This window comes from Sitophilus oryzae, unplaced genomic scaffold (genome assembly GCF_002938485.1).
Source record: "Sitophilus oryzae breed Bouriz unplaced genomic scaffold, Soryzae_2.0 scaffold_1963_pilon_pilon, whole genome shotgun sequence".
Classification (NCBI taxonomy): domain Eukaryota; kingdom Metazoa; phylum Arthropoda; class Insecta; order Coleoptera; family Curculionidae; genus Sitophilus; species Sitophilus oryzae.
Window position 1 is genome coordinate 100,999 of NW_022146683.1, and position 25,855 is coordinate 126,853.

Below are 25,855 nucleotides of genomic sequence, written 5' to 3' on the forward strand. Positions count from 1 at the left end.
CCGAAACGTTAAGCATTTTTTTGCCCGTTTGGCAAATTTGTAATTCCTAACCAACCAAAGTAACTGCTGACAATTATTAGTCTCCGTTGGATTAACGCAGCAGTGTTGACAAAAAATAAGTATTTTATTTTGTAGGTTTTCCTTTCGTGGCGAAATACCCATATAGGATTTTTTTGGAGAGATGATATTATATCTTACCATCTTGTCCATTTGGTAGTGGAATAGCTTCACCCCCTTCTCTTCTCCACGTTATAGAGGGTTCCGGTGATCCTGTAGCTGCACAACGTATGCTGACGTTGGATCCCTCTCTGACAACCATGTCAGCACTGGTCGGATAATCCAGAATATCTGGTGGTACTAGAACAAACAGAAGAAAATGGATATTAGTACTTAGGAATAATACGATATTGTTAACATAAAGATCAGTGGAAAAATATGTCTTTTTGCGGACGACACTAGCTTCACTTGGAGCAACAAGGACGTCACAGCACTTCATAGGATTATATCAAATGACTTAATCACCATTAAATCTTGGTGCGATTCGAACCTCCTGAGTCTCAAAATTTCTAAAACTAAAGCTTTGTCGTATAAAAACTCGCTGCAGCCTTTTGTACTTAACAACACCACCATTGCCGTCGTAAAACCTGTAAAATTCTTAGGGCTTGTTGTAGACAATTCTCTGAAATGGGACATGCATATCGACGCTTTGTCGAAAAAATTAAGCTCTGCCTGTTTTGCATTAAGATCTGTTTCTAAGGAGCTTAACTTGTCAGTGGCTAGAACTGTTTGTTATGCACTTTTTGAGTCGCACCTCAGATATGCCCTTCCATTCTGGGGTACGTGTTGTGCGACTCAATTTGGTCGCATTTTCAAGCTCCAGAAGAGAGCTGTTCGATATTCTCTGGGACTAAACAGCAGAACTCATTGCAAAATATTAACTCTTCCTTCCTTATTTATATTTGAATCCGTTTGCCTAATACGTAAGCATGTATCAGCTTCTCAAGAAAGGTCGTATCACACTTATCCACTCAGGAACGCGGAGCAAGATCTTTATCTACCTACCCCACGCTCAGAGTTAGTTAAAAGTTCAATATTATACAACTCGAAAAAAATGCACAATCACCTGCCATTTGAAATCAAATCCATATCATCATTTTCTTCATTTCGCAAAGCAATGAAATCTTATTTACTAGACAAGGCTTTCTACGACGTAAATGACTTATATTTTGATAATCGAATTTGACCTTGTAAACACTGGTCTAATATTTGATATTACTATTTTTACTATAAACTTAATGTTGTATAGATAATGAATGGTACGGAACCCTTCGTGCGCCAGTCCGACTCACACTTGACCAATTTTTCTCTTATAAATATATTCGGATAAATAAAATATTAAGTAATTATCTTGATTAAAAAAATATAAAGAAATAATAAAGCTTTTTGACATTGAAATAAATAAATGCTATCATAAATCATTAAAATGTGTTTTGACTGGTATATCCTGGTACGGGTGTAAACATAAAATAATTAGAATGACAAAGAAAAGCTGAATAAACACAGCGAAATTGTTTTAGCCAGACACGCAAGCGAATTTTATCGGTTTCGCACCATATTGAATGCTTAAAATATACTGATGGACACGAAATGGGTCACTGTATTTTATGCTACTTTTGTAACATCATACTTTTTTATCTGCAAAAGGGATTTTTAAAAAATCTTTTTTGATTACTAGCTCCAATAATTGACTATGCAATGGCAGTAAATTTTAATTTCTCTATAATTTTTGTGACAGTGCTTAAACAGATCTGGCTCACATTTACAGATTTCGTGCTCGTTTTGTGCCTAAAAAGTTGCCATAATTTATTTCATATTCTGTCATATATGAGAACATAATCTTACACTATTATTGTTTTGATTTTGTTCTGCAATTTTTGCATTTAAGCATTCTTCAAGTTTTTATAGTACTATAATTATTAAAACAGCTGAAGTAAGGACATTTGGTGAGTATAAATACAGATATTCTTCTTATGTCATTTTATGATAATTTATTATACGGTACAGAAATGATTTGATTTAGTTAAAAAAAAATGTAATAACAACCACTACCCATACATAATTACTACTACTACATACTGCCATTACTCGCTGACGAGTATTTGACACGCATCAGAAGATGGTCACCCAAGGCGTTTTCTTTTATGAGCTTTTCTGTGACTGAAAAGCCCGATACGTGATGTTATCTGTCTACCGCACTCCAGACATTCAAAAATCTCATTGCTTTGTTGCTTCTTTACTTTTTAGTTGTCGCTGTTAACTGACTTTACAATTTTTCTCCATTCCGTTCTATTGTGAGCTGCTTCTTCCCACTCATTCTGCTTGTTAATACCCTTTAAGTTTTCGTGGAAAAATCCTTGAACCTTTTGAGTTGTCCAGCCGGCCTCCTTTTACCGTCTCCATGCTCACCGTAAAGCAGAGATTTAGGTATGCGGTTTTCTTGCATTCTGCATTGGTGACCAGCCCATTTTTAGCCGGACATTGTAATCATGACTTCAATACTCTCGCAGTTAGCCTTTTCAAGGACCGATATGTTTGAGACATGATAGAACCATTTTATTCTTAAGAATTGTCTAAGATATCTCTGTTGTAACTTGTTTAATGCGTTCATGTGTCGGCGGTACGGCACCCAGGTTTCGCTTCCATATAACATGGTGGGAATTATTATTGCTCGGTACACTGCCAGTTTCGTTTTTGTGCTCAAGTCATGATTGTAAAAAACCTTGTCTTTTAATTTCCCACATTTTACATGTTTAGCCCAATTTAATTTTATCCTTATAATGCCTATTATTCAACTTACCCTTATTTATCCATATATTTTACAACATGTGACAACCGCACTAACTGAGTTTTTCAAACTCACTCCCGTCCAGGGAATATTAGCATTCACTAGTAAAATTTGGTTTTAAAAATAGCTGTTGAACTTTTACTGGCGTAGTCTTAGCAAATCAGTGAATGTGAGCTTTTACTAGTAATTGTTAACAATCACTAATTTCCAACTTTTTTTGTAGCATACAGAGTATTATGTAGCCCATCGAAAACGTTCCGCAAGGCATAACGGCCAGGGTAATTTTTTTTTCAAAGAATTCAAAAACACGTCAATTTTGCTTGTGAGGGGGGCAACTTTAGCCTCAAAAATGATTGCAAAATCTTCAACCCTCTAAGCGGGGGTGTCATCTACCAATTTTTTTCAAACGGAAAGGGGGGTCAAGTGGTACCGCAATGAAAAGGGCTTTCTATACTCTATACTCTCCGGCTTCGTTTTTGAAAATCGGTCGAGTCATTGAGAAAATATGAAGGATTGAAATTTGAAAAGTTTATTTAAACATTTATCAGAGCAAATGACAAGGGTAAATTCCTTCGACCAATTTGCTGTTTTTTTCTTATTATTTCTAGATGTTTACGCATTTTTTCACTTGTCAAGGTTGAACGATTAGATGCGGTAGTTGCTAGATAGCTGTTCTGTGACTTATGCGTTGAAATTCTTCTCAATATGAAGCACTTGTTGGTCATATTTTATGAAAAAACTTAAAATATGTAAAACAACAAAATAAAATATACGTGTTTAAGAGTTTTTCCGAAAAACTCACCGGTTTTTAAATAAAAAATATTTTAATATTTGAGGGATAGTTTCACCCCCTTAGAATTCGAGTTTCGAAAAATCCCTTTTCGAACCTCTACACTCTAAAGTCAATTTGTTTTTTACGTCAAGCGCTTAAGCAGGATCGTGATTAATCAATGACCAGATTTTTTTGAAACACCCTGTATACATTTTTAAAAAAATCTTAAAATATGTAAAAAAACAAAATAAAATATACGTGTTTAAGCGTTTTTTCGGAAAATTGACCGTTTTTTAAATAAAAAAATATTGTAATATTTGAGGGGATGGTTTCACCCCCTTGGAACTGGAATTTCGAAAAATCCCTTCTTATCGAACCTAGAATCAACATGTATGCCCTAGAATCAACATGTATCAACATGTCGAAACTAGAATCAACATGTATGCCAAAATTGAGCTTCTTACGTTGAGTGGTTTGAGCAGGATCGTGATTAATCAGTATATCAGTCACTTAAGGATTTTATATATTAGTATAGATTAGGTATATGTTATAGGTTTCGAAAATGTTTCCTATTTGTGGCATACCGTTTCCATTTTGTGTCAAGAAACAGATACAATTATTAGAAACATTACCTAAAATACGTCCAAAAATGCTACTTGGGACTTTGGGACCCTCCTCCCATACATTCTACTTTCTAGAATCCATCCAAACATTACGAATAGAATTAAAATACATCGATGCCAAATGTCTTGACGTTGAGACACGACATATCGCAGCTCGTATCGCCGATGATTTGTTCGTAATATTCCCCGAGGGCGTGTAGGTTGTATTGGAAACGGTGCAAGACGCGTTTCCTTATCGATTATCGCGGGAGGAAAAAGAGAAAATCACCGTGGCGGAAAATCGCTCCCAACATTGTAGTCGACTAATGGTCGTTAAGGAAATTAATGACTTCTCGAAGGTGGTGTAGTATTCCGGTTATTAATATCTCTGTCACAAAAGGAAAGCCAGAAGTCGATGGCCCGATCGACGGGCGACACGTAACGACGAAGGTAACTCGATTAGAAGGAAAGGGAATAAAAATAAAATGGCAAAAAGGTATTTTTACAAAGTTTAAAGGTAACAAGAACGTTATGTTGCCGATAAAATTTTTATCGGCTGTAGGTATTTCTAAAGGCGCATTCTCCCGACTCGTGTACTTGACAAACATTTGTTTTTGGAATATATACTCGCCATGTCGCGTCGTGAGAACGGTTTCCTTTATCACTCGTCGCAATCCCACTCTTTGTCGGTAAACATAGCCCGAGGCAAAGGATCGCAATAATTATTCGTACACTTGCCAAGTGTACTTGGCTAGTCTTGTCTATACTTGCCGAGGCGCAAAAAAAACGACTGCGCAAATAATAATTGTACTCTTATAGAGTATGTCGAGTTAACTGCGGATAATTTAAAATGTTAAAAGACAATAATAGATTATATAATATCAAAAATTTACATTAATAACTTAACAATACTGGCGACATACCGAAATCGTTCCCACAGCAATAAATGGAGTGGACAAATGAAGACTACACGGGAAAAAACAGATATGTCACATTTTCATAGAAATTAAGATAGCGATACAACTTTATAGACAACTGTTAACTTCATTCGAGAAAAAAGAAAGCAATAATACGCTTAGTTCCAGAGATATTACAGCTTGGTTATTTTGCTGTACAAAGGAAAAACCAGAGTAGTCCACGCGTAAATGGCAAAAACTAGAGATGTAACGCATGGGCGACAAGCGTGCATCTTGCTCTTAGTATTATAATATGTTATAAATTTATGTATTGTAATAAAAACATACTTAAATATTAATTTGCTTCCTACAACGAAAAATAATAGTTTAGATTTAGGTTTTCCCCTGTTTTGTTTTGCATTTTGACATTTTTATTTCGGTATTTCAGAATATGGCGATAATTCACAATATTAATAATTCAGAATTGGTAGTAATATATATTTTTCTAATTATTCAACCGAAAACTAGATATTTCTTTAAAAACACTAAATTGCTTTTTCAAACTGCAATTGCATTTTTCAAACTGCTGTTCTTTCAAACTGCTGTTCAAGAACATAGAAATCGTATTGCAGTGTACAGTAAAAGAACTTAAAAAGAAAAATAGCACACTAGGAACGACAATTTGAGGACGACCGGTTTTCATCGATGCGACTATACTGTTTACTTGCCAATGATTTAAACAATGTTTGTGCTGGCTTACTTGTTGAAAGGACACGTCGCCGTCGCACAATGGTTCAGAATTTGAAAAAGCTGCTCGTAGATGCGAAAGTTCGAGTTGCAAATTTAATTATATATTATATTTATTATATAATATTATATTTAATACATTTATTATTGATACCAGACCTTAATCTACCTTCACTTAAAATGGTTTTGACCAATGTTTCCGACAATAATATATTGAATAAAAGAACATGTTATAATTTTTTTACAGAAATATTCTGTTCACTAATAGGTTTTTACCGTCCAAATTTCGTACCCCCCTGCAGCCCCCTTGCGCAGTAATAATTATTTAAAGTAATAAAGTCAAGTATTTTATTTAGTAACTGTTCCAAAACTATTATGAAACTGAAAATACTCTGTGTTAAAATACCTACTATTCTCTTTGTTCCACTTCTAGGTTTACCTTTTTGACTTTCAGTGTTGCGTTTTATTTTTCTTTTTATAAAATTCCAAATTTTAATATTGCTGGCGCCATCTATTCGCTAGATGTTAAACTTCATTCGGTACAGGTAGCGGTTCCTTTCCATAAAAACAAATTTCATTCAGAATAGACGATAGAGTTCACTTAATTGCCTTTGGTCATATGACCTGTCAATTGGAAGACTTCCGTTTTGCGAAAAAGAGGGAAGGAGGCTTGGTCCGAGAGATTGAGATCAGAAAAAGACGCGTGGTTCAGCGTCCGACGAATCTCAGAGAAAAAGGGCTTTCTGAAACACTTTTCCTAACAGTAAAGGCACGGGTATCCAAAGGTGGAGATTTGAAATCCTGTAGAATATACTGTTCAGAGCCTAGTTCGTGTTTTTTTTGGCCTTTTCCAGGAATAAGATCACATTATTCCCGTTTTTTATTTATTTTGATAATGTTTGATTGTGCATTACTGGTTTGGATCAGCATATAGTTTGGCCATATTTTGGAATGTGTACAGCTGATTTTCAGACCAGTAACTGGCGTATAAGAAATTGACGTATAAGTAATTGGCATATGAGTAACCACTTTTGAGACAGTATTTATGACTCTACATTTATTCTACTGATATCGAAGACTCCTGCTACTATCGAAGAGTCTACATCCACTTCCGTTAGTCTGGAGACTGCCTGCCTACCTGTTCACTACGTCACAAAAAAAAAAAAAATACAGATAAGTTCTAAGTTCAACACACAAGGTATTCCCTAAATTTTTTTTACTTTGAGACAATATTTTGAATATCTCTGTAAATTGTTGTCATTTATTCCATATATTATAGTCAAAATTTACCTTGTAGTTAACATTATAAGTCATGCTTTGTCCTTAACGGTACGTTTTACTTCAGTATGATCTTTTATGTGAGAATCGCTAACACGGATTCATTTTTGAAGGTTATTGTACACGACTTGTTTCGAAACATCATCGTATTGGTACTTACATAAATTTCACCTGTTTATATATATTACGTAGTATAGTATATGTGGAGAGATGTGATATATGGAGAGAACTCTAACTAAATTTGTGTTTACTTAAAGTAACTAACGATTTCATTGGGATAATTGAAACTGGGTTTAAACTGATTGATAATTGTGTTCGTTTTTAAATAAATGTTCAACGTAGGATAGTTATATCTGACTTTTATTCTTGGTGAACATAATAGACCCTTATTGCTGTTGATTATTTTATTTTAGCTATTTCATGATCAAATTTTCTTACTGGTTTCTTACTTTACCTTTTCATACCCAAAGTAAGTGGCGCCCTTTTACTGTCTTTGACCATTACTATTTGAATACTTAACATCAATTTTAGAATCTTTGCAGCCTATACATTATTACTTTTATTTTATTATTTAACAACATTATTAAGTCACCACAGGTCACAAGTCTTACCTACGAACCCAGCTCTCCTCTAACCCTGAGCAACGGATACCTTTTTCTTTCTGTTTGAGTGATGACAGAAAAAGTCGTCACATCAGGTGTAATCACACGCCAAACCGTTTGCGCCTTTTCTAAAAAATGGATTTCAAAATAGAAAGGAAATCGATATAGCAAATGACATTTGTGTTTTTTTTAGACGAACGAAAGAGTGGTTCGGCACAGCTAGGTAAGATCAAATCATTTTTAAGTGGTTGGGTACACAGATGGCGAAGCAGCAATTATTGTTGGAATAATTTTTTGGGCAAGAAATAATGTCTGGCTAAGTCAGCCGATTATTGAAGAGGAAGTAGAGCTCATGAATTTTGAAGAGTCTGGTCCATCAGCAAAAAAACAATTTGTTGAGCTATCCGTTTCCCAAAAAACGACTCATGAATACGAGGATACGATATAATTTTTAAATAATATTGTAATTTTGAATATAACTTCATAAAAAATTATTTCGCACTTAATTACTATGAATTTTCTTGAGAACATGATTGTTTATTTATTTATTTATTGAAATCCCTTTTTGTAAAATGTAAAATAAACGTTGTCTAGTTCTTTAATTATTTTTCCAAAGGGTTTTGTAATATTTCATGTATTTCAAGTTGCCAAATTTATTAAAAATCATACTTTTCGTTGTTTTGCCATAAGTCTGATTACACAGATATTATCTACTTAAAAAGTTGTTTTAAGAAAGTTTTGACAGATATCAAAAATTTTCATAAATAATGAAATTACATGGTCTTTTCAAAAATGCCTCTTTTGAGATTTTTCAAAATATCTCAAAAACCAAAATTGATAGAAATAGAAACACAAACATAGATTACAAACAGAATTGTCTGAAAACTTTCCCTATTTAACCATTTTTTTTAACTCTAGCAGTTTCCGCGATCGCAATATAAACATCAATTTCGGACACTATAAATAAAAATTAGTTAAGTATAGCCTAACATACCTTTTTGATACCTACTTTTATAACAAATTACAGTAAATATTCATAAATTTGCATATTATCTTCAAAAATTCCCAATTTAATCAATAAAATATCCAATGAGCAGCTTTTTCAAATTCTGGACCACTGTGCGTCGTGTGAGCGCCACACTTGCCGATGTTGTTTACAAAGTGGGGACTGGTGGATACTTGCCAAGTACGCAAATATTGGCGTACTTGCCAAGTAGACGAGTCGTGAGAGTGCCTTAAGTGTGTGGTACCAAATTATTCGTAAAAAATGCTTTTTTCCAAATATGGCAATGAGACACACTTGTTCCATTTGAAAAAAATTGAGTTATTGTTAAAAATACGATTTTGGCATCTTTAAACCGGCCAGGATAAGATACCAAAAACATTAGATAATCAAATCTATTTTTCTAAGGCTCCTTGATTAAAAATTAGTGTTTTTAGAACAGCCATGGCATTCTAGATTGAAATTTAAAATACGACTTTTTTAAGCCAGAATGTCAAAACCTGATATATGATACGTCATTATATTCAGTGTCATTTTCTATCGAATAACGGAAAAAATACCGAGAGTACCATTAAAAAAACCTTAGTCGTCACTTCCGGTGAAACAGGAAGTGACCGAAAAAATGTCATATTATACTAACGTATTCTATAAATCTCGTATTTTTATCTGAAAAAAATAAAAAAGTTTTAGGAATGAGCCACTTTGGAGAAACACCTAGTATAAAATAAACGAAACAAAACGCCTGATAATTACTTACCGACAACGTTCAAATAGCCCACTTGGCTCTTCATCGGGTCCGTGTTGATCTGACACATGTACCAGCCCTTGTCCGACTCCCTGACGTCACGTATGTGCAGATACCAGTTGCGGTGCTCGGTGTGCGTGACGGCGATCCGGTGATTTTTGGTGATGACGTGGCCGTGGATGGTCAGGATGGTCTGGGTGTCCACCCGCAGCCAGGCGACCTGGAACGGGAACGGGACATGTCCGGATTAATTGGGGGTGAAATTAATTGGTGCGGGCGAAACGGTTAATGACAGTTGCAGATTTAATTAAGATTGTTAGGGAGGAGGTTGGAGTTCTAGAATTTTAGCTCGGTTGTTGGCTGTATACTGTGTGTTGTATTACCGTTGTTCTTATTATTAAAGAACATAAAAATGTTATAATTAATAATTGGGTAAAAATTTCACCGTTCTTCGTAGAAATATACAGGGTTTTTCAAAAAACATGTGCCATCTCTCGTAGCGAGATTCCTCACGTAAAAATAAGATTTATTTTTCATATCAACATAGGTCCGATTCTGCTTTGTTTCGCAGCTACAGGGTGTTAAAATCTTAATATTTTTTCGATTTATTATAATTTTCTTTCACGTACTTTTAGCGTTTCGAATAAAATTTTGAGGGTAAAAGTTACTATAAATGCGACATATTTTAAAGTCAAAAAAGTGTCGACATATTCACCAGGGACGTGCATATGGGTTATCACTGGAATATTTTTCTAAAAAAAAGCATGTACGCCACTGACTTTTTTTCTCTTGTTAGTGAAACAGTATAAGCAGTTTAATGCCGATTAAAAGTTATCTCTTAATATTTTGTCGATTTCAACCTCCTTGATGAGATAAAAGCAATTTTATTAATTTACCTTGAGTCAAGTCCAATAACAACCTTAAAAAAAATAATATTATTAACATGCGAAAGTTGTAAATCTCTAACTTGCAGCATTCGAGATCTAGTATACAGACCGGACCACCGTAGTAGTAACATAGGCAGAACCGGACGAATTAGCGTATACCCGTCCGCCGGATAAAAAGCAGGCGAAAAAATGCGATAAAATAAAAATAGGTAGATATGTGATAAGAATGTTTCATAATTTGTATATATTCGTGTTTTAATAGCCAAAGCGAATACATAGATTCTCGCGACAGTTCTCGTGTAAATTTTTTTTTAAGTAAAATAATGGATGTTTACGAAGTTCTTAAGAAAATTCAAATTGTAAAATGGTATTTCCAAAATAGGTCTTATCGAGATATACAAACAATTTTTCCACAAACTTTTGTAAACAGGGCAATTCTATCTTTACCTACTATATCAAGAGTTATTAATAATTTTGAAACACATGGGTGCGTGTCCCCACAAAAACAGAAGAAGCCTGATGTGTTCATTAATGAAGAACAGGAGTTAAAGCAAGTGTTTAACCGTTTAATTAGTGGATATGGAACTATTTTGTGACCCGCTAGATCACCAGATCTTTCTCCCAATGATTTCTTTTTGTGGGGTTATGTAAAACCTAAAGTGTTTGGTCATAATAAGGCTAATAATCTGGATGAGCTTCAAGTAAAAATACGAGAGGCGTTCCAAACTATTAGCCCTAATATGTTAGCCAATGTCAGACGGGGATTTTACGACCGCCTAGGCTTCTGTCTAGCACAAGAAGGTGGTCTTTTTCAACACTTGTTATAACTTTTTTTTATTTAGAGTAATATTTTAGTTTTTTTTTGGGTTTAGAGAATTTATTTATTTTTAGTTTTGGCTTGTAAACACACTCAAATAATAAAGATTTAAGTATTTTTATTTTAAATGTTACCTTAAGTGAAGGTAAACACTTAAAATGTAAATAATAAATACTCGGCACTCCTCGCGTCGTATTCCTAGTCTGTCACGACCGACCCGTCCAAGCACAACTGCAACTGCGTACTGCCTGACTAGCCGACTAGCCGGCAGTGAATCTCGAGTACGAGCGCAAATTGGGTAAACGTAAATTCGTCCGGCAACTTGCTATGTTACTAGTAGCCTGGTCTTCTCTGTATAAACTTACTGAAAGAAACTACAATGTTAACTTTATGTGGATTCCTGGACACTCTGACATTACTGGTAACGAACGAGCAGACAAATTGGCTAAGGAGGCAACGCTCTTACAGAATATTGAAGGAACTCCATCCGTTGTCGATTTCAGAAATTCCCACAAAAAAGTGTTCTTCAGTATACTTCAAAATGAATGGGACATCCTCGACGGAACTAATAAACTTAGATCACATATGCTACTTCTTCATCTGTGTCAAAATATATATTCTCTTGAACGCGGATCTTTCTGGAAAGTTGTTAGAACCCTCACAGGACACTCATATCTTACCAAATCATATATTATCAGAAATGAACCCCCTCCGAAATGCACCTTATGAAACAAATTAATGTCAATAAGACACATTCTTTTTGAATGCTTACCTGTTGCCTCCCATAGGTCTAGATTCTTTAATGCTGTTACCTATGAGAATATTTTCGCGACTTTTAACATTTCGAAGATTAATAAAGTTATGGAATTTTTAGACAGCATCAACATAACGAAAAAACTTTAATTTCTAACTTAAAATAATTTAAAATAACCTCATGTTATATAAAGCTTATTATTGAGCGCTAAAAACCCCTCGCTGTTGACGCGCTCTATAAATCAATACCTCTCTCTCTCGCTCAGTGGCGCACATGTTTTTTTTTGAAAAATATTCCAGTGATAACTCATATGCACGTCCCTGTAAATTTATCGACACTTTTTTAGTATTAAAATATGTAGATTTTTTTTTTAGAATTTAGAATGAGTGGGAGGGGGGTTAATCACTTCGACCTTACAGATCCATTGTGTCCCCCTTTCTTGAATCATAACTCATCATACAATCCCAGGGCTTTGACAAAAGCCAGTATCTGGGACAAAAGCCAGTATCTGAAAATTCATGGCACGAATGGTTGTCGTCTCGGCGCACTCAGTGATGAGGTGTACTGGTGTTTCACCATCTTCCCCACAGAATCTGCATTCGCCGTTTCTTCTTAGTTTCAATCTACTGAGGTGTTCATTGAGGAGACAGTGTCCTGTTAAAAACCCTGTGACAATCCGAAGATTGTTCTTACTCAGACCCAGGAAGATCTGTGATTTTTCTTGATCATAAGCGCTCAGAAACTTCTTCGAGTGTCTTAGACCATTGCAAGATTTCCATTCCAGGTTGCGGATGGAATCTTCCAAGTTCTTGAGTTCCGCCTTGAGTTGGTTACCACTTTAAAATATGTAGCACTTATAGTAACATCAAAATTTCATTCGAATCACTAAAAGTACTTGGAAGAAAATTATAATCAATCGAAAGATTATTAAGATTTTAACACCTTGTATCTATGAAACAAAGCAGAATCGGGCCTATTTATCGGACCACTTTAGCTTTGCACTTATTCAACATTTTTAAGTTTTTTTTTTTATTATGGGAGCTAATTGCCTTGTATACCTAATGACCCTGTATAAGATAAAAGCTATCTATTTGTTAAGACGTATGTATATTAATTTTCTAATTGTAATACTTTTAACTATATACAGGGTGCGTCTTAAAAGTGGCTTACCCTTATAACATTTTTATTCTTTCGGATAAAAAATAAGATTTCGTGTGTTAGTATATGAGATAAATTGGGATTGATTGACGTATTCAATTGTTTTTGGCCACTTCCTGTTTCACCGGAAGTGACTACAACTTTTCATTTTTGAATGGCACCCTCGGTATATTTTTACTTTATTCGATAGAAAATGACTCCCTGAATAGAAAAAAAATTGTATTTTAAATTTCAATCTAGAGTGCCATGGCTGTGCTAAAAACACTAATTTTTAATCAAGGAGTCTTGGAAAAACAGATTTGATCCTCTAATTTTGTGCCTTGTTCTGACCTATTAATAGTTGCCCAAAACGTATTTTTAATCATATTTCAAATTTGTTCAAATTGAACAAGGGTGGCTCATTAGCGTATTAGAAAAAAGCATTTTTTTACGAATAATTAAACTTGGTATTTCAGTCAATGAGTCAAATTGCCGTTATGGACTGCATGTTACAATTAAAAATAAACCATACGCGAAAATGTCAAAAGTTGACATTTCAGAGTGTCATTTTCTATCGAATAAAATAAACAAAAATCCGAGAGTGTCATTTAAAACTAAAAAGTTGTAGTCATTTCCGGTGAAACAGGAAGTGACCAAAAACAATTAAATAAGTCAATCAATCCTAATTTATGTCATATACTAACATACCAAGTATCGTGTTTTTATCTGGAAAAATAAAATAGTTATAGGGGTGAGCCACTTTTGAGACACATCCGGTATATGTAATACGTGTTTGTTTTTTTATTGCTTGAATCCTAGATAGACGTTCTAGGTTTCAAAATATGTACCAGCCACCCCCCCCCCCCCCCCAAAATGCTTATATTTAAGACTCATCCTGTATACCTCGCGATAATTTTGACCCACATTTTTCATATAGGTGCCTACTTCTAACTTTAGAACATAAAAATCCGTAAACCTCGAGCATATAAAAATATATTAAAATAAATATTTATAAAGTGGTCAGTCGTTAAAATTTATTTCCAACAAGTAGCGCCGCACTAGAACCATTTATAACGTTGCGTGTAGCGCAACATAACCCTCCCAAAGGCTAGCACGCTCATAATTTCTGATTACCTCCCTTTAAATCCAGGTAAAATAAGCTTGACATTTACGTTTAATATTTTTATCACCTTGCTTGTACGGGTTATCATATACAGGGTCGCTGATATGTATGGAAACGATCGATTATTAGGTAAAATATAGGAGGTACCGCAAAAAGTTAAATAAAAAAGTTATAGTGTTTATAAATATCTATTAGCGGGTAATAAATTTAAGTATACAGAGTCGGTCATAAAGTCGTGGCACATCAAAGTTTCATTTTTTTAAATGGAACTCTCTGTATATTATTGCATAATTCGGTTCTTTCTTTAATTCTGAGCAAAAATCGAAATACACACAATGTGCTTCAAACCAACCGTTTGCGAGTTATTGACTTATCACTTGAAAATATCACTTAAACGTTTCGATTTAATTAATTTCGGAAACTGTGATAAATAAAAATATTGGACATTAGTTTCCAAGTTTGAGTTTTTTTTAAGCATTTATATAGGTATGTATAAAATAAGATTATATCAAAGATATTTAAACTCAAGAGATACAATTGTTTACCTTTCTCCTTCATCAGCCAATATTCTATCCTTATTTTCCCATCTCTCTTACACCGAAAACATTTGCCAGATTTACCTGTATATTGGTATTAGTATTCGATTAAATACCACAACCAATTATTAAGTAATAAATAATTTCGTTATATTTTTGTAATATATCAACCACATTAATTTGCTAACGTCAATTTTTTCATTTAATGCTTAATTGCTTTACTATTTTAAATTTTATAATGGAATAAAAATATCATGGTCGTGTTTCTTTTAATAATAAAAAGCAGTTTGGCAACGAATGGAAAATCCTAGTTTATTCCCAAGTAGCATTTGGACGTTATCTAACGTCGGGTATACGTCGCGTCCAATAAACCCGACGTCGGGTATCAACGTCGCGTCGGTTCGACCGCCTGACGACCCTTATTTGCACCTAAATGGGGAATACAGATTCGGGTCGCCTCGACAGACGTCGGTATCTGACCTAATAGGGAATGTAATTCTACCAATTACCAACGTCATATTACGTTGGATTTTAGTTACTTAAAATTCGTCGCTAAGCACTTACGTTACGTTTGGTTTCATATTCGCTACCAAGAATACATAAAAACCTAACCAAACTACCTAATTACAAATGGATTCATAATCACTCCTCGAATATAACTATAAGTGCCTACCTAATTTCATATTATAATAATTCTGAGTCATTAATCCAGACATCAGTTTTGTCAACGGAAGTCACTTTTTTGATATATCTGATTAAAATACTCCGGAAAACAACGAGCGCCTTCAAAATTAGGTAGATTTATGAAATAAAAATATCTGTAAAAAAGTAAGTCGCAAAATATTTTTTTTATTTTCTAGCTGGTTTAATCATAAAACTGTACTGTGGTTCCCCCCAAACTCAACCTTATCAATATTAGTCTACTAGAAATCGGAATGTGAATATAAATTTTAAAAACAAAAAACAAAAAAAGGATATTAAAAAAACACAAGTTCCACCCGTACAAAATTCAGTTGGTACAAGAACTCAACGAAGACAATCTTGATCGTCGTTTGCAATCTTGTGAAACTATGAGTGAACGAGTGGCGAATGATAATAATTTCCTATTTAATGCGTGTTTTTCGGATGAGTGTACTTTCTTTTTGAACGATGTAGTTAATCGACACAACTGTCGGTACTGGGCTGAGGGCAACCCAAGGGGTTTTCACGAGGTGCACACATAAAACCCTCAGAAATTGAACGTGTGGGCTGGTATTTTTGGAAATTCTATTGTGGGTCAGTTTAACGATATTGAGAAGAACTTCAACGCACAACTCACAGAACAGCTATCTAGCAACTACCGCACCTGTGGCAAGTGAAAAAATGCGTAAACATCTAGAAATAATAAGAAAAAAACTGAAATTGGTCGAAGGATTTATCCTTATCATTTACTTTTTTGCTAAATGTTTAAATAAACTTTTCAAATTTCAATCCTTCATATTTCCTCAATGACTCGACCGATTTTCAAAAACGAGGCGGGGAAATATAGAGAATAGAAAGCTCTTTTCATTGCGGCGCCATTTGACCCCCCTTTCCATTTGAAAAAAGTTGGAGGATGACAGCCCCGCTCAGAGGGTTGAAGATTTTGTAATCATTTTTGGGGCAAAAGTTGTCCCCCTCACAAACAAAATTGACGTGTTTTTGAATTTTCTGAAAAAAATTACCCTGGCCGTTATGCCTTGCGGAACGTTTTCGATGGGCCACCCTGTATAATGACCTAATGTATAAACTCTATGTATAATTCAATGTAAGAAAAAAGTGTAAGTTCATTTTGATTATCTCTGTTAGCTCTCAAGCTCTCTACTCAAAAATATGCCCATATCAAGTAAATCAGATTTTGTTTTTCGAGACACTCGCATCCTATGAGAAATGATCGAAAATATACAGGATATGTTAACGATTTTAGAAAATATCATCCGAGCCGTAAACTTGGTGCACTAAATAAAAAGAAATATACGTCACAGATACATTTATTTCTATAAATTTAAATTTTTATTACACGAAATTTGCATCGAAAATGCTTAAACGAAAATAATTATTACCTACATGACACACAGCGAACTCAGTGTTACAAATGCTCACTGGTCGAACATTCAACCACTTACATTTACTTTTCGCACCAATTCGTGTAGATATGTTTGATTAAATGGCTAAGTAAAATATACAGAAAAAGACCTAAAAATTAGCTATTTTAAAATTCATTTATAATTTTTAAAGAACTGGCCACTTTCAGAATTAGTGTAAATACAGACATAGAAAAATTATTTCTGAACAAGGGCACAAAAAATTATGAAAAGTAACTTTTAACAATGCCATTTTAACTGTGGTTATTTCAATTACGATGAGCACGAACGTTTCGTTTAAAACGTAGAGAAAAACGAAGAAAGGGATATTGTAATAGGATTATTTTTGGTCGTCGAGTAGCTGGAACGAGAAAGACAATTAACAATTTTATTAAAACTAGTCTAATTAGCCTATTTTCTGTTTATTTTTCTTCGCAAAAATTAAGATGTTTTGGCTTGATTATGTGTTTTATAAAAGCAAACTTCTGAAACAAATTCTCCTGAAATACTTAAGAGATATAGGTCATGTCAAATAAATTTTCACGTGATTAAGTTTGACCGGTACAGCGTTGCCCACTTTTACATATTTTCTTTTAATCATAATATTTTAGGAAACAAAAATAAATTAATGATTAATATATAAAGAGTTATTATTTACATTAACAAAACTTACATTCTTAACAACAGTTAAGGGACTGTAGCGTTTTTTTAAACCACTACCACTGCGAACGGCAGCTTTTCATCGGAGAGCAGTCGTGGATAAGGTATTTCACTAGAGAGAAAATTAATCAGTAATAATTAACAAAAGATATATAGATATTGGGCGCCAGGCATGTACAGAGAAAGAAAACACAGTTGTATAATACTTAAAACTAATGACTATATTTATTCATGACGTTCTTTGCTGATACATGACATTGTAGAGTTCTAGTAAATATACAGTGGTTATATGTCAAAGAAAGTGGTGGTAAGAGTCGTACTAAATATCAATGAAAACAACTACGATAAAATACAGGACATGTAAAGTTTAAGAGAAAATATGAAATGTAGCATTACTTTAATTAATTTAATATATTCCATATGATGCTAAATCGAAGATGTTACAGCCTGTAGATTCTAGAATCTATTAAAATAGTGCAATAATATCTATAAAAGTAATACCATTACAAGACGTAATGCAATGAAACCTAAGATCTAAATTATATTTTAAAGATTATATCGACATGAATGTTCTTAACAATCTAACCACTGAACATAGTCTGTACGATATTACTTAAGATGTACGTTGGGTTGTTTGGGACTGAAAATATAGAAAATCTAAAACATAAAACTAGAACGTAAATCTACACCTTAGCTGTTCTTTATGTAATCTTGCTTCAAACAGTAGCAGCGTGAGGTGGTCTCGCATCTCTGTACTCAGCCATCCAACACAAACAAAGGGGCCAGAATGAGACACCATAAATTGGTACAGCCATGTAACTAACTAGCTTACAGCTGGGAACGAAGCAGCATGGGACTCAAGCTACATCCACGCTGTGGCACTATGTAAGAAAAAAATCGTTCTTACCAGGGGACACTCGTCCACAGGACATCCAAGACATAAGATAATGTCCGTACCTTGAAATAGTCCGTACCTTTGGACCCTAAAATATGAAACTCTTTGTTTAAAACCAAACAAGGTCTAATAAACAAAATAAACCTACCTCGAAATACTTCCCTGAGGGCTCAATAAATAATAAACAACATGTCCTTTCTTCCATGTGACATTCTGGAGGACAAAAGAAAAGGGACGCCAACGTGCCAGCAAAACACAAATACAAGTTGGGACATCCGTAACTCTACCCTAAAAATATTCAATAATAATATCGAATCTATAAAAGGTAATAACTATCTTTACTGTAGCCTCGAAATAGCAGCTGATTCAAATTATACAACAAGATTTAAATAATCACCATTTCTAAAAGCTGGGATACAACAGAGAGTCAAAACAAAGTGAGGTTAAGCACAGAGAGTTGACAGAAGCGATGTTGACAGCGCGCGCCTCCACAGAATACTAACAGGGTTGTGTCGAACGATAACAGGGTTGGCGACTAGGGAACGTAAAAATTACGCGTCAAATAAACTATCCGGCCTGAACGAGAGGGAATCCGGTGATGATAGGCCAGACATCATATATTATATATAAAAAAACATGTAACGAACTAAGAACGTTACAGGACATAAAGGGTCATTAATACCGCTTTTCCGTTCAAAATATTCTAATAAAATTGCGATGATTTGAATTTTTACGGCTATTAAGCTATCTTCTATACTTCGCACTAAAAGGGAACGCTTATAAAAAGAACAATGTTCGACTGCAAGGTCTGCTAGTAAATATTTCTAAGCTTAAACTATCACAACACTATTTGTTTAAACGAAAAACTCCTTATACAACACTAAAGTGTTAAACGTCAGGAAAGCAAAACGTCAGGTCTTTTCGGTCGACGATAAAATACCATTTATCGTCTTGTATAAAAAATAACTATTATTTGATATAAAAACACGTATAAAGCCCCTTAAATAAATTAAAAGAAACTGTAAAAATTATGTGAAGCAAAAATAATATATCCATAGTATATACCTATAATTTACGACTCGTTCGTTCAATTTTATGGACCCGTGCTGGCCACAATTCAATTGAACGAATCGTATTCTAGCAGTGAAGAATCTCATGATTCATTTTTAATATTCGGTCAAACCAATGACCCATTGTATATCTTTGCCCACATCTAAATGCTACTGACCTTCACGCTACTTAGCATTAAGCGTTCTTGAGTTCCAACTCAAGGCGGAACTCAAGAACTTGGAAGATTCCATCCGCAACCTGGAATGGAAATCTTGCAATGGTCTAGGACACTCGAAGAAGTTTCTGAGGGCTTATGATCAAGAAAAATCACAGATCTTCCTGGGTCTGAGTAAGAACAATCTTCGGATTGTCACGGGGTTTTAACAAGGACACTGTCCCCTCAATGAACACCTCAGTAGATTGAAACTAAGAAGAAACGGCGAATGCAGATTCTGTGGGGAAGATGGTGAAACACCAGTACACCTCATCACTGAGTGCGCCGAGACGACAACCATTCGTGCCATGAATTTTGGTACGACTGATATTGGAGATGGAGAACTACCCTCTATAAAACCGTCCCAGATACTGGCTTTTGTCAAAGCCCTGGGACTGTATGATGAGTTATGATTCAAGAAGGGGGGGACACAATGGATCTGTAAGGTCGAAGTGATTAACCCCCCTCCCACTCATTCTAAATTCTAAAAAAAAATTCTAGCATTAAGCGGCGGCTACAGGACAGCGACTTGCCTGCACGGTATAGTTTGCGCAAAGTAGAAGGAACACTGTGCGGTATCTACACGATGCAAGTAGGAGCGTACATTCATCATTATTTTTATTCTGAATTTGTGGTTCCGTTCGTGGAAATGTCAAGTGACGAATTATTGTTTTTTATTGCTTATTGTCAAAAAAAAAACAGCAAAATAAACGGTATAGATCGAAGTGGAGTAAAAACTGATTTAAATAGAAAACCATTTTCTTGTACGCATCATTTTTTCTGTTTCTATCGGAATAATCTTTCAATTTTCTCTTCCATAGACACGCCAACGATCAATATATTTCAATAAAACTCGTCATAAACTCCTTATTGGAATAAGTACGAATATCAGACATTTTCTAAGAGTTGATAACTAATAACACAAAACCCACAAGTCACAAAACTGTACATTGAACTCGCTGATAAGCGGCGGCTACACGACAGCGACTTGCCTGCACGGTATAGTTTGCGCAAACTAAAATGAACACTGTGCGGTGTCCACACGATGCAAGTAAGAGCGTACATTCACAATTATTTTTATTATGAATTCCTGATTCCGTTCGTGGATATGTCAAGTGACGAATTATTGTATTTTAGTGCTTATTGTTAAAGAAAAAACAGCAAAATAAACGGCATTTATCGAAGTGGAGTAAAAACTGACTTAAATAGAAAACCGTTTTCTTGTACGCATCATTTTTTCTGTTTCTATCGGAATAATCTTTCAATTTTATCTTCCATAGACATGGCAACGATCAATATATTTCAATAAAACTCTCATAAACTCATTATTGGAATAAGTACGAATATCAGACATTTTCTAAGAGTTGATAACTAATAACACAAAACCCACAAGTCACAAAACTGTACATTGAACTCGCTGATAAGCGGCGGCTACACGACAGCGACTTGCCTGCGGTATAGTTTGCGCAAACTAAAATGAACACTGTGTGGTGTCCACACGATGCAAGTAAGAGCGTACATTCACAATTATTTCTTATTATGAATTCCTGGATTCCGTTCGTGGATATGTCAAGTGACGAATTGTATTTTAGTGCTTGATGTTAAAGAAAAAACAGCAAAATAAACGGCATTTATCGAAGTGGAGTAAAACTAACTTAAATAGAAACCGTTTTCTTTTGTAATGCACCATTTTTCTCTATCGGAATAATCTTTCAATTTTATCTTCCAGACATGGTAACGATCAATATATTTCAATAAAACTCGTCATAAACCTATTATTGGAATAAGTACTAATATCGTATTACTTTCTGAAGATAACTAATAACACAAAACCCATAAGTCACAAAACTGTACATTGAATCACATACATACACGACAGCGACTGCCTGTAATGTGTTTGCGCAAACTAAAATCAACACTGTGCGGTGTCCACACGATGCAAGTAAGAGCGTACATTCACAATTATTTTTATTATGAATTCCTGATTCCGTTCGTGGATATGTCAAGTGACGAATTATTGTATTTTAGTGCTTATTGTTAAAGAAAAAACAGCAAAATAAACGGCATTTATCGAAGTGGGTAAAACTGACTTTAAATAGAAACCGTTTTCTTGTAATGCATCATTTTTTTCTGTTTCTATCGGAATAATCTTTCAATTTTATCTTCCATAGACATGGCAACGATCAATATATTTCAATAAAACTCTCATAAACTCATTATTGGAATAAGTACGAATATCAGACATTTTCTAAGAGTTGATAACTAATAACACAAAACCCACAAGTCACAAAACTGTACATTGAACTCGCTGATAAGCGGCGGCTACACGACAGCGACTTGCCTGCACGGTATAGTTTGCGCAAACTAAAATGAACACTGTGCGGTGTCCACACGATGCAAGTAAGAGCGTACATTCACAATTATTTTTATTATGAATTCCTGATTGTTAAAGAAAACAGCAAAATAAACGGCATTTATCGAAGTGGAGTAAAACTAACTTAAATAGAAAACCTTTTGGTACGCATCATTTTTTCTGTTTCTATCGGAATCTTTCAATTTTATCTTCCAGACATGGCAACGATCAATATTTCAATAAAACCGTCATATAACTCATTATTGGAATAAAGTATAATGAATATCATATTTCTAAGAGCTGGGATAACCAATAACAAAACCCACAAGTCACAAACCAACATTGAACTCATGATAAGCGGCGGCTACATCGACAGCGACTTGCCTGCACGGTATAGCAACCAAAATGAACACTGTGCGGTGTCCACATCGATGCAAGTAAGAGCGTACACTGGGCTGAAATTATTTTTATTATGAATTCCTGATTCCGTTCGTGGATATGTCAAGTGACGAATTATTGTATTTTAGTGCTTATTGTTAAAGAAAAAACAGCAAAATAAACGGCATTTATCGAAGTGGAGTAAAAACTGACTTAAATAGAAAACCGTTTTCTTGTACGCATCATTTTTTCTGTTTCTATCGGAATAATCTTTCAATTTTATCTTCCAGACATGGCAACGATCAATATATTTCAATAAAAACCTCATAAACTCATGGAATAAGCACGAATATCAGACATTTTCTAAGAGTTGATAACTAATAACACAAAACCCACAAGTCACAAAAAACTGTACATTTGAACTCGCTGATAAGCGGCGGCTACGACAGCGACTTGCCTGCACGGTAGTTTGCGCAAACTAAAATGAACACTGTGCGGTGTCCACACGATGCAAGTAAGAGCGTACATTCACAATTATTTTTATTATGAATTCCTGATTCCGTTCGTGGATATGTCAAGTGACGAATTATTGTATTTTAGTGCTTATTGTTAAAGAAAAAACAGCAAAATAAACGGCATTTATCGAAGTGGAGTAAAAACTAACTTAAATAGAAAACCGTTTTCTTGTACGCATCATTTTTTCTGTTTCTATCGGAATAATCTTTCAATTTTATCTTCCATAGACATGGCAACGATCAATATATTTCAATAAAACTCGTCATAAACTCATTATTGGAATAAGTACGAATATCAGACATTTTCTAAGAGTCGATAACTAATAACACAAAACCCACAAAAGTCGCAAAACTGTACCTTGAACTCGCTAATACCGTATACACGTATGATATCACGGCACAAACTGGTTTGCGCAAACTAAAATCTTTAGAAGCGCGACGTTTACGCAGGCCGCGCTTGTTGGTTTGTGCGTGCTACGGTTTTACCTAGAGATGGGCAAAAGTAACCGGTTTTTTGAATAACCGGTATTTTCCTCTAAAATAACCGGTTATTTAAAGGTAGTTTTTTTTCACCAGTTAACCTAATAACCTTGCATTACGTTGAATAACCTATAGCCGGTTATTCAAAGAAGCAAACGGCACGGATCTTCCATATTACGACGATAACGGGAGATCCCGCTCCGCTCCCAAAACGATATGACATCAAACATCAAATGTCAAAATTAAATCAGGCATCAGGCGAACCCTGATGATAATAATCAAAACAACGGCCGAATGGCCCTGACAGGTCAGGCCGTAAAACAAAGTACTAATGGCATAGACTACTACTAGCCACCAGCTAGCCAAGTTGATACGAACCTAACTTCAAATAGATTCTTTAAATTCTATATTTAAATTTTTAACCGACTTTAACGGATTTTCAACGGTTCTTCAAAGTTTTCCATGGTTTCGCCCAGTTTCACCCACGTTTCACCGTAAATATATTTTATTTGTAGTTTGAAGTCTCTCTTGAAGCTTAGACTAAAGAATACAAAATTGAAGTTCAAGTAATGAATGAAGATAATCTTTCATTATCTATTCATTCAGTCTCCTTATTTTTCTTTGGTATTTGAAAACCAAGGAGTGTAGAGGTAAGTAAACCTATAGGAAAACTAAATATTTAGTTTTGCTAGGTTAGGTTATTTGAATAACCGGTTAATTTGTGTCGATTAATTTTGTCAAGTTATTATTTTTTAAAGATAATTCCGGTTAACCTATAACCGGTTTTTTACCAATAACCGCCCATCTCTAGTTTTACCGTCTACACAGAGCTAGTTCCCGATACAAACAAGTTTGCGCAGGTAAGCTCGTGGTAAAGCTTGTAGGTGTAGTCGGCCCCTTAAACAAACCCACTGGAGGTGAAGATAAAGATTTTAAAGATAAAGAAATAACTCTCCCGGTGGCGTAGAGGTACAGGCTCTCCTCTACCAATCTCAAGGTAGTGGGTTCGAATCCCACACCTAGCATTGCATCAGCCGACTATTTTTATTAAAATAAAAATAGTTTGGGTACCTAGGTCGACTCAGCCTTAAACGAGTACTTGGGATTCACAATCCTCAGGTAATAATAGGCGGTTGAAGCGTAGTGCTAGCCACGTTACCTTCCTTGTATACCGAACGGCTCTAGTATGGCAAGCCGTACCGACGCTCTTGTGTCACTCTGAACAATAGTAAGAGCAGATGGAGAACTCAAAGGAATGGGCTGCCCCAAGGAAGCGTCCTGGCGCCAATGCTATTTAATATATATACGAACGATCAACCTCTCCCTGCCTACTCAAAACATCTTCTTTATGCTGACGACCTGGCAATAGCTGTACAAGATACCACACAGCTTTCACAGCGTCGAACAAAACTGGAAGGTGCACTTAACACAATGGCTAGTTACTACGATCCGGAACTCACTTTAAACCCAACCCTTCCAAGACGCAGGTTTCCGCTTTCCACCTACGCAAATAGAGACGCTGCAACAAAGCTTAATATCTTGTGAGAGGTAGTTTGCTGGAGCATACGGAAAAGCCGAAGTATCTCGAGATGATACTAGACAGGACCTTGACATAGGTACCAGTGTCAGAAAAATTCTGCTAGAAAGTCAGTGCTTAGAAATAACATTTTGAGAAGGCTAACTGGAAGCAAGTGGGGCGCAAATCCATCTGTCTTAAAAACAACTGCACGGGCTTTGTGTTTTTCAACGGGAGAATATGCCTGTCCTGTATGGAATAGATCGAGCCATGCCAAACAAGTTGATGTTGCTTTAAATGAAACGTGCCGAATTACAACAGGGTGTATGAAAGCAACAAGCTTATTTCAACTTTACAGAGCCTCCGGATTTGCAGCTCCCTCACAGCGGCGCAAAGCGGCTGAACACACTGAAAAGTTTAAACAGATGTTCGACGAGCGCCATCCGCTTTTTTGGCGAGTTCCAAGGATCAAGCAGACTCCGATCTCGGAAAACTTTTAAAAACTGTTCAAGAAGATCCACCGCTTGATTATCCTCTTAGAGAAGAAGATTCTGCAGGCCAACATCTTGATTGGGTCACGTGGAAGTCCCCTAAACCGCATCAGAACAGGAGTAGCGCCTGTTAAAACCAACAAAGCGAAATGGGGACTTATCACGGATGAAGACACAAAATGTGAATGCGGCGAAATCCAAAATATGGAGCATCTGCTGTCATGCATAAGATGCCCTCATACATGTACCCTTGAAAATTTATGGAACGCCGATGAAAATGCTTTAGACGTCGCCCGGTACTGGGCTAAAGAATTTTAAATTATAATTGTACATTATGTACCTATATGGTCCGGATACGAAAAAGAAAAGAAAAGAAGCTGTACCTTGCTACTGCCAAGGCGTTAAACGCTATATACGGGAGCTATTATTATATATTTAATATTAATCCAAGAAAAAA

General features: G+C 35.1%; 1 protein-coding gene across 1 annotated transcript in view; it reads right to left on the reverse strand.

The window, feature by feature from the left end:
* LOC115883591 (neurotrimin-like) overlaps positions 1 to 25,855 on the reverse strand; it is a 310,522-nt gene that overhangs the window by 82,377 nt on the left and 202,290 nt on the right. Inside the window, exons 3-4 of the mRNA XM_030901948.1 lie at positions 9,503 to 9,710; positions 199 to 357 (exon numbers count right to left, since the gene is read on the reverse strand). Coding sequence (XP_030757808.1) covers positions 199 to 357; positions 9,503 to 9,710 — 367 coding nt within the window. The remainder of the gene's footprint in view (positions 1 to 198; positions 358 to 9,502; positions 9,711 to 25,855) is intronic.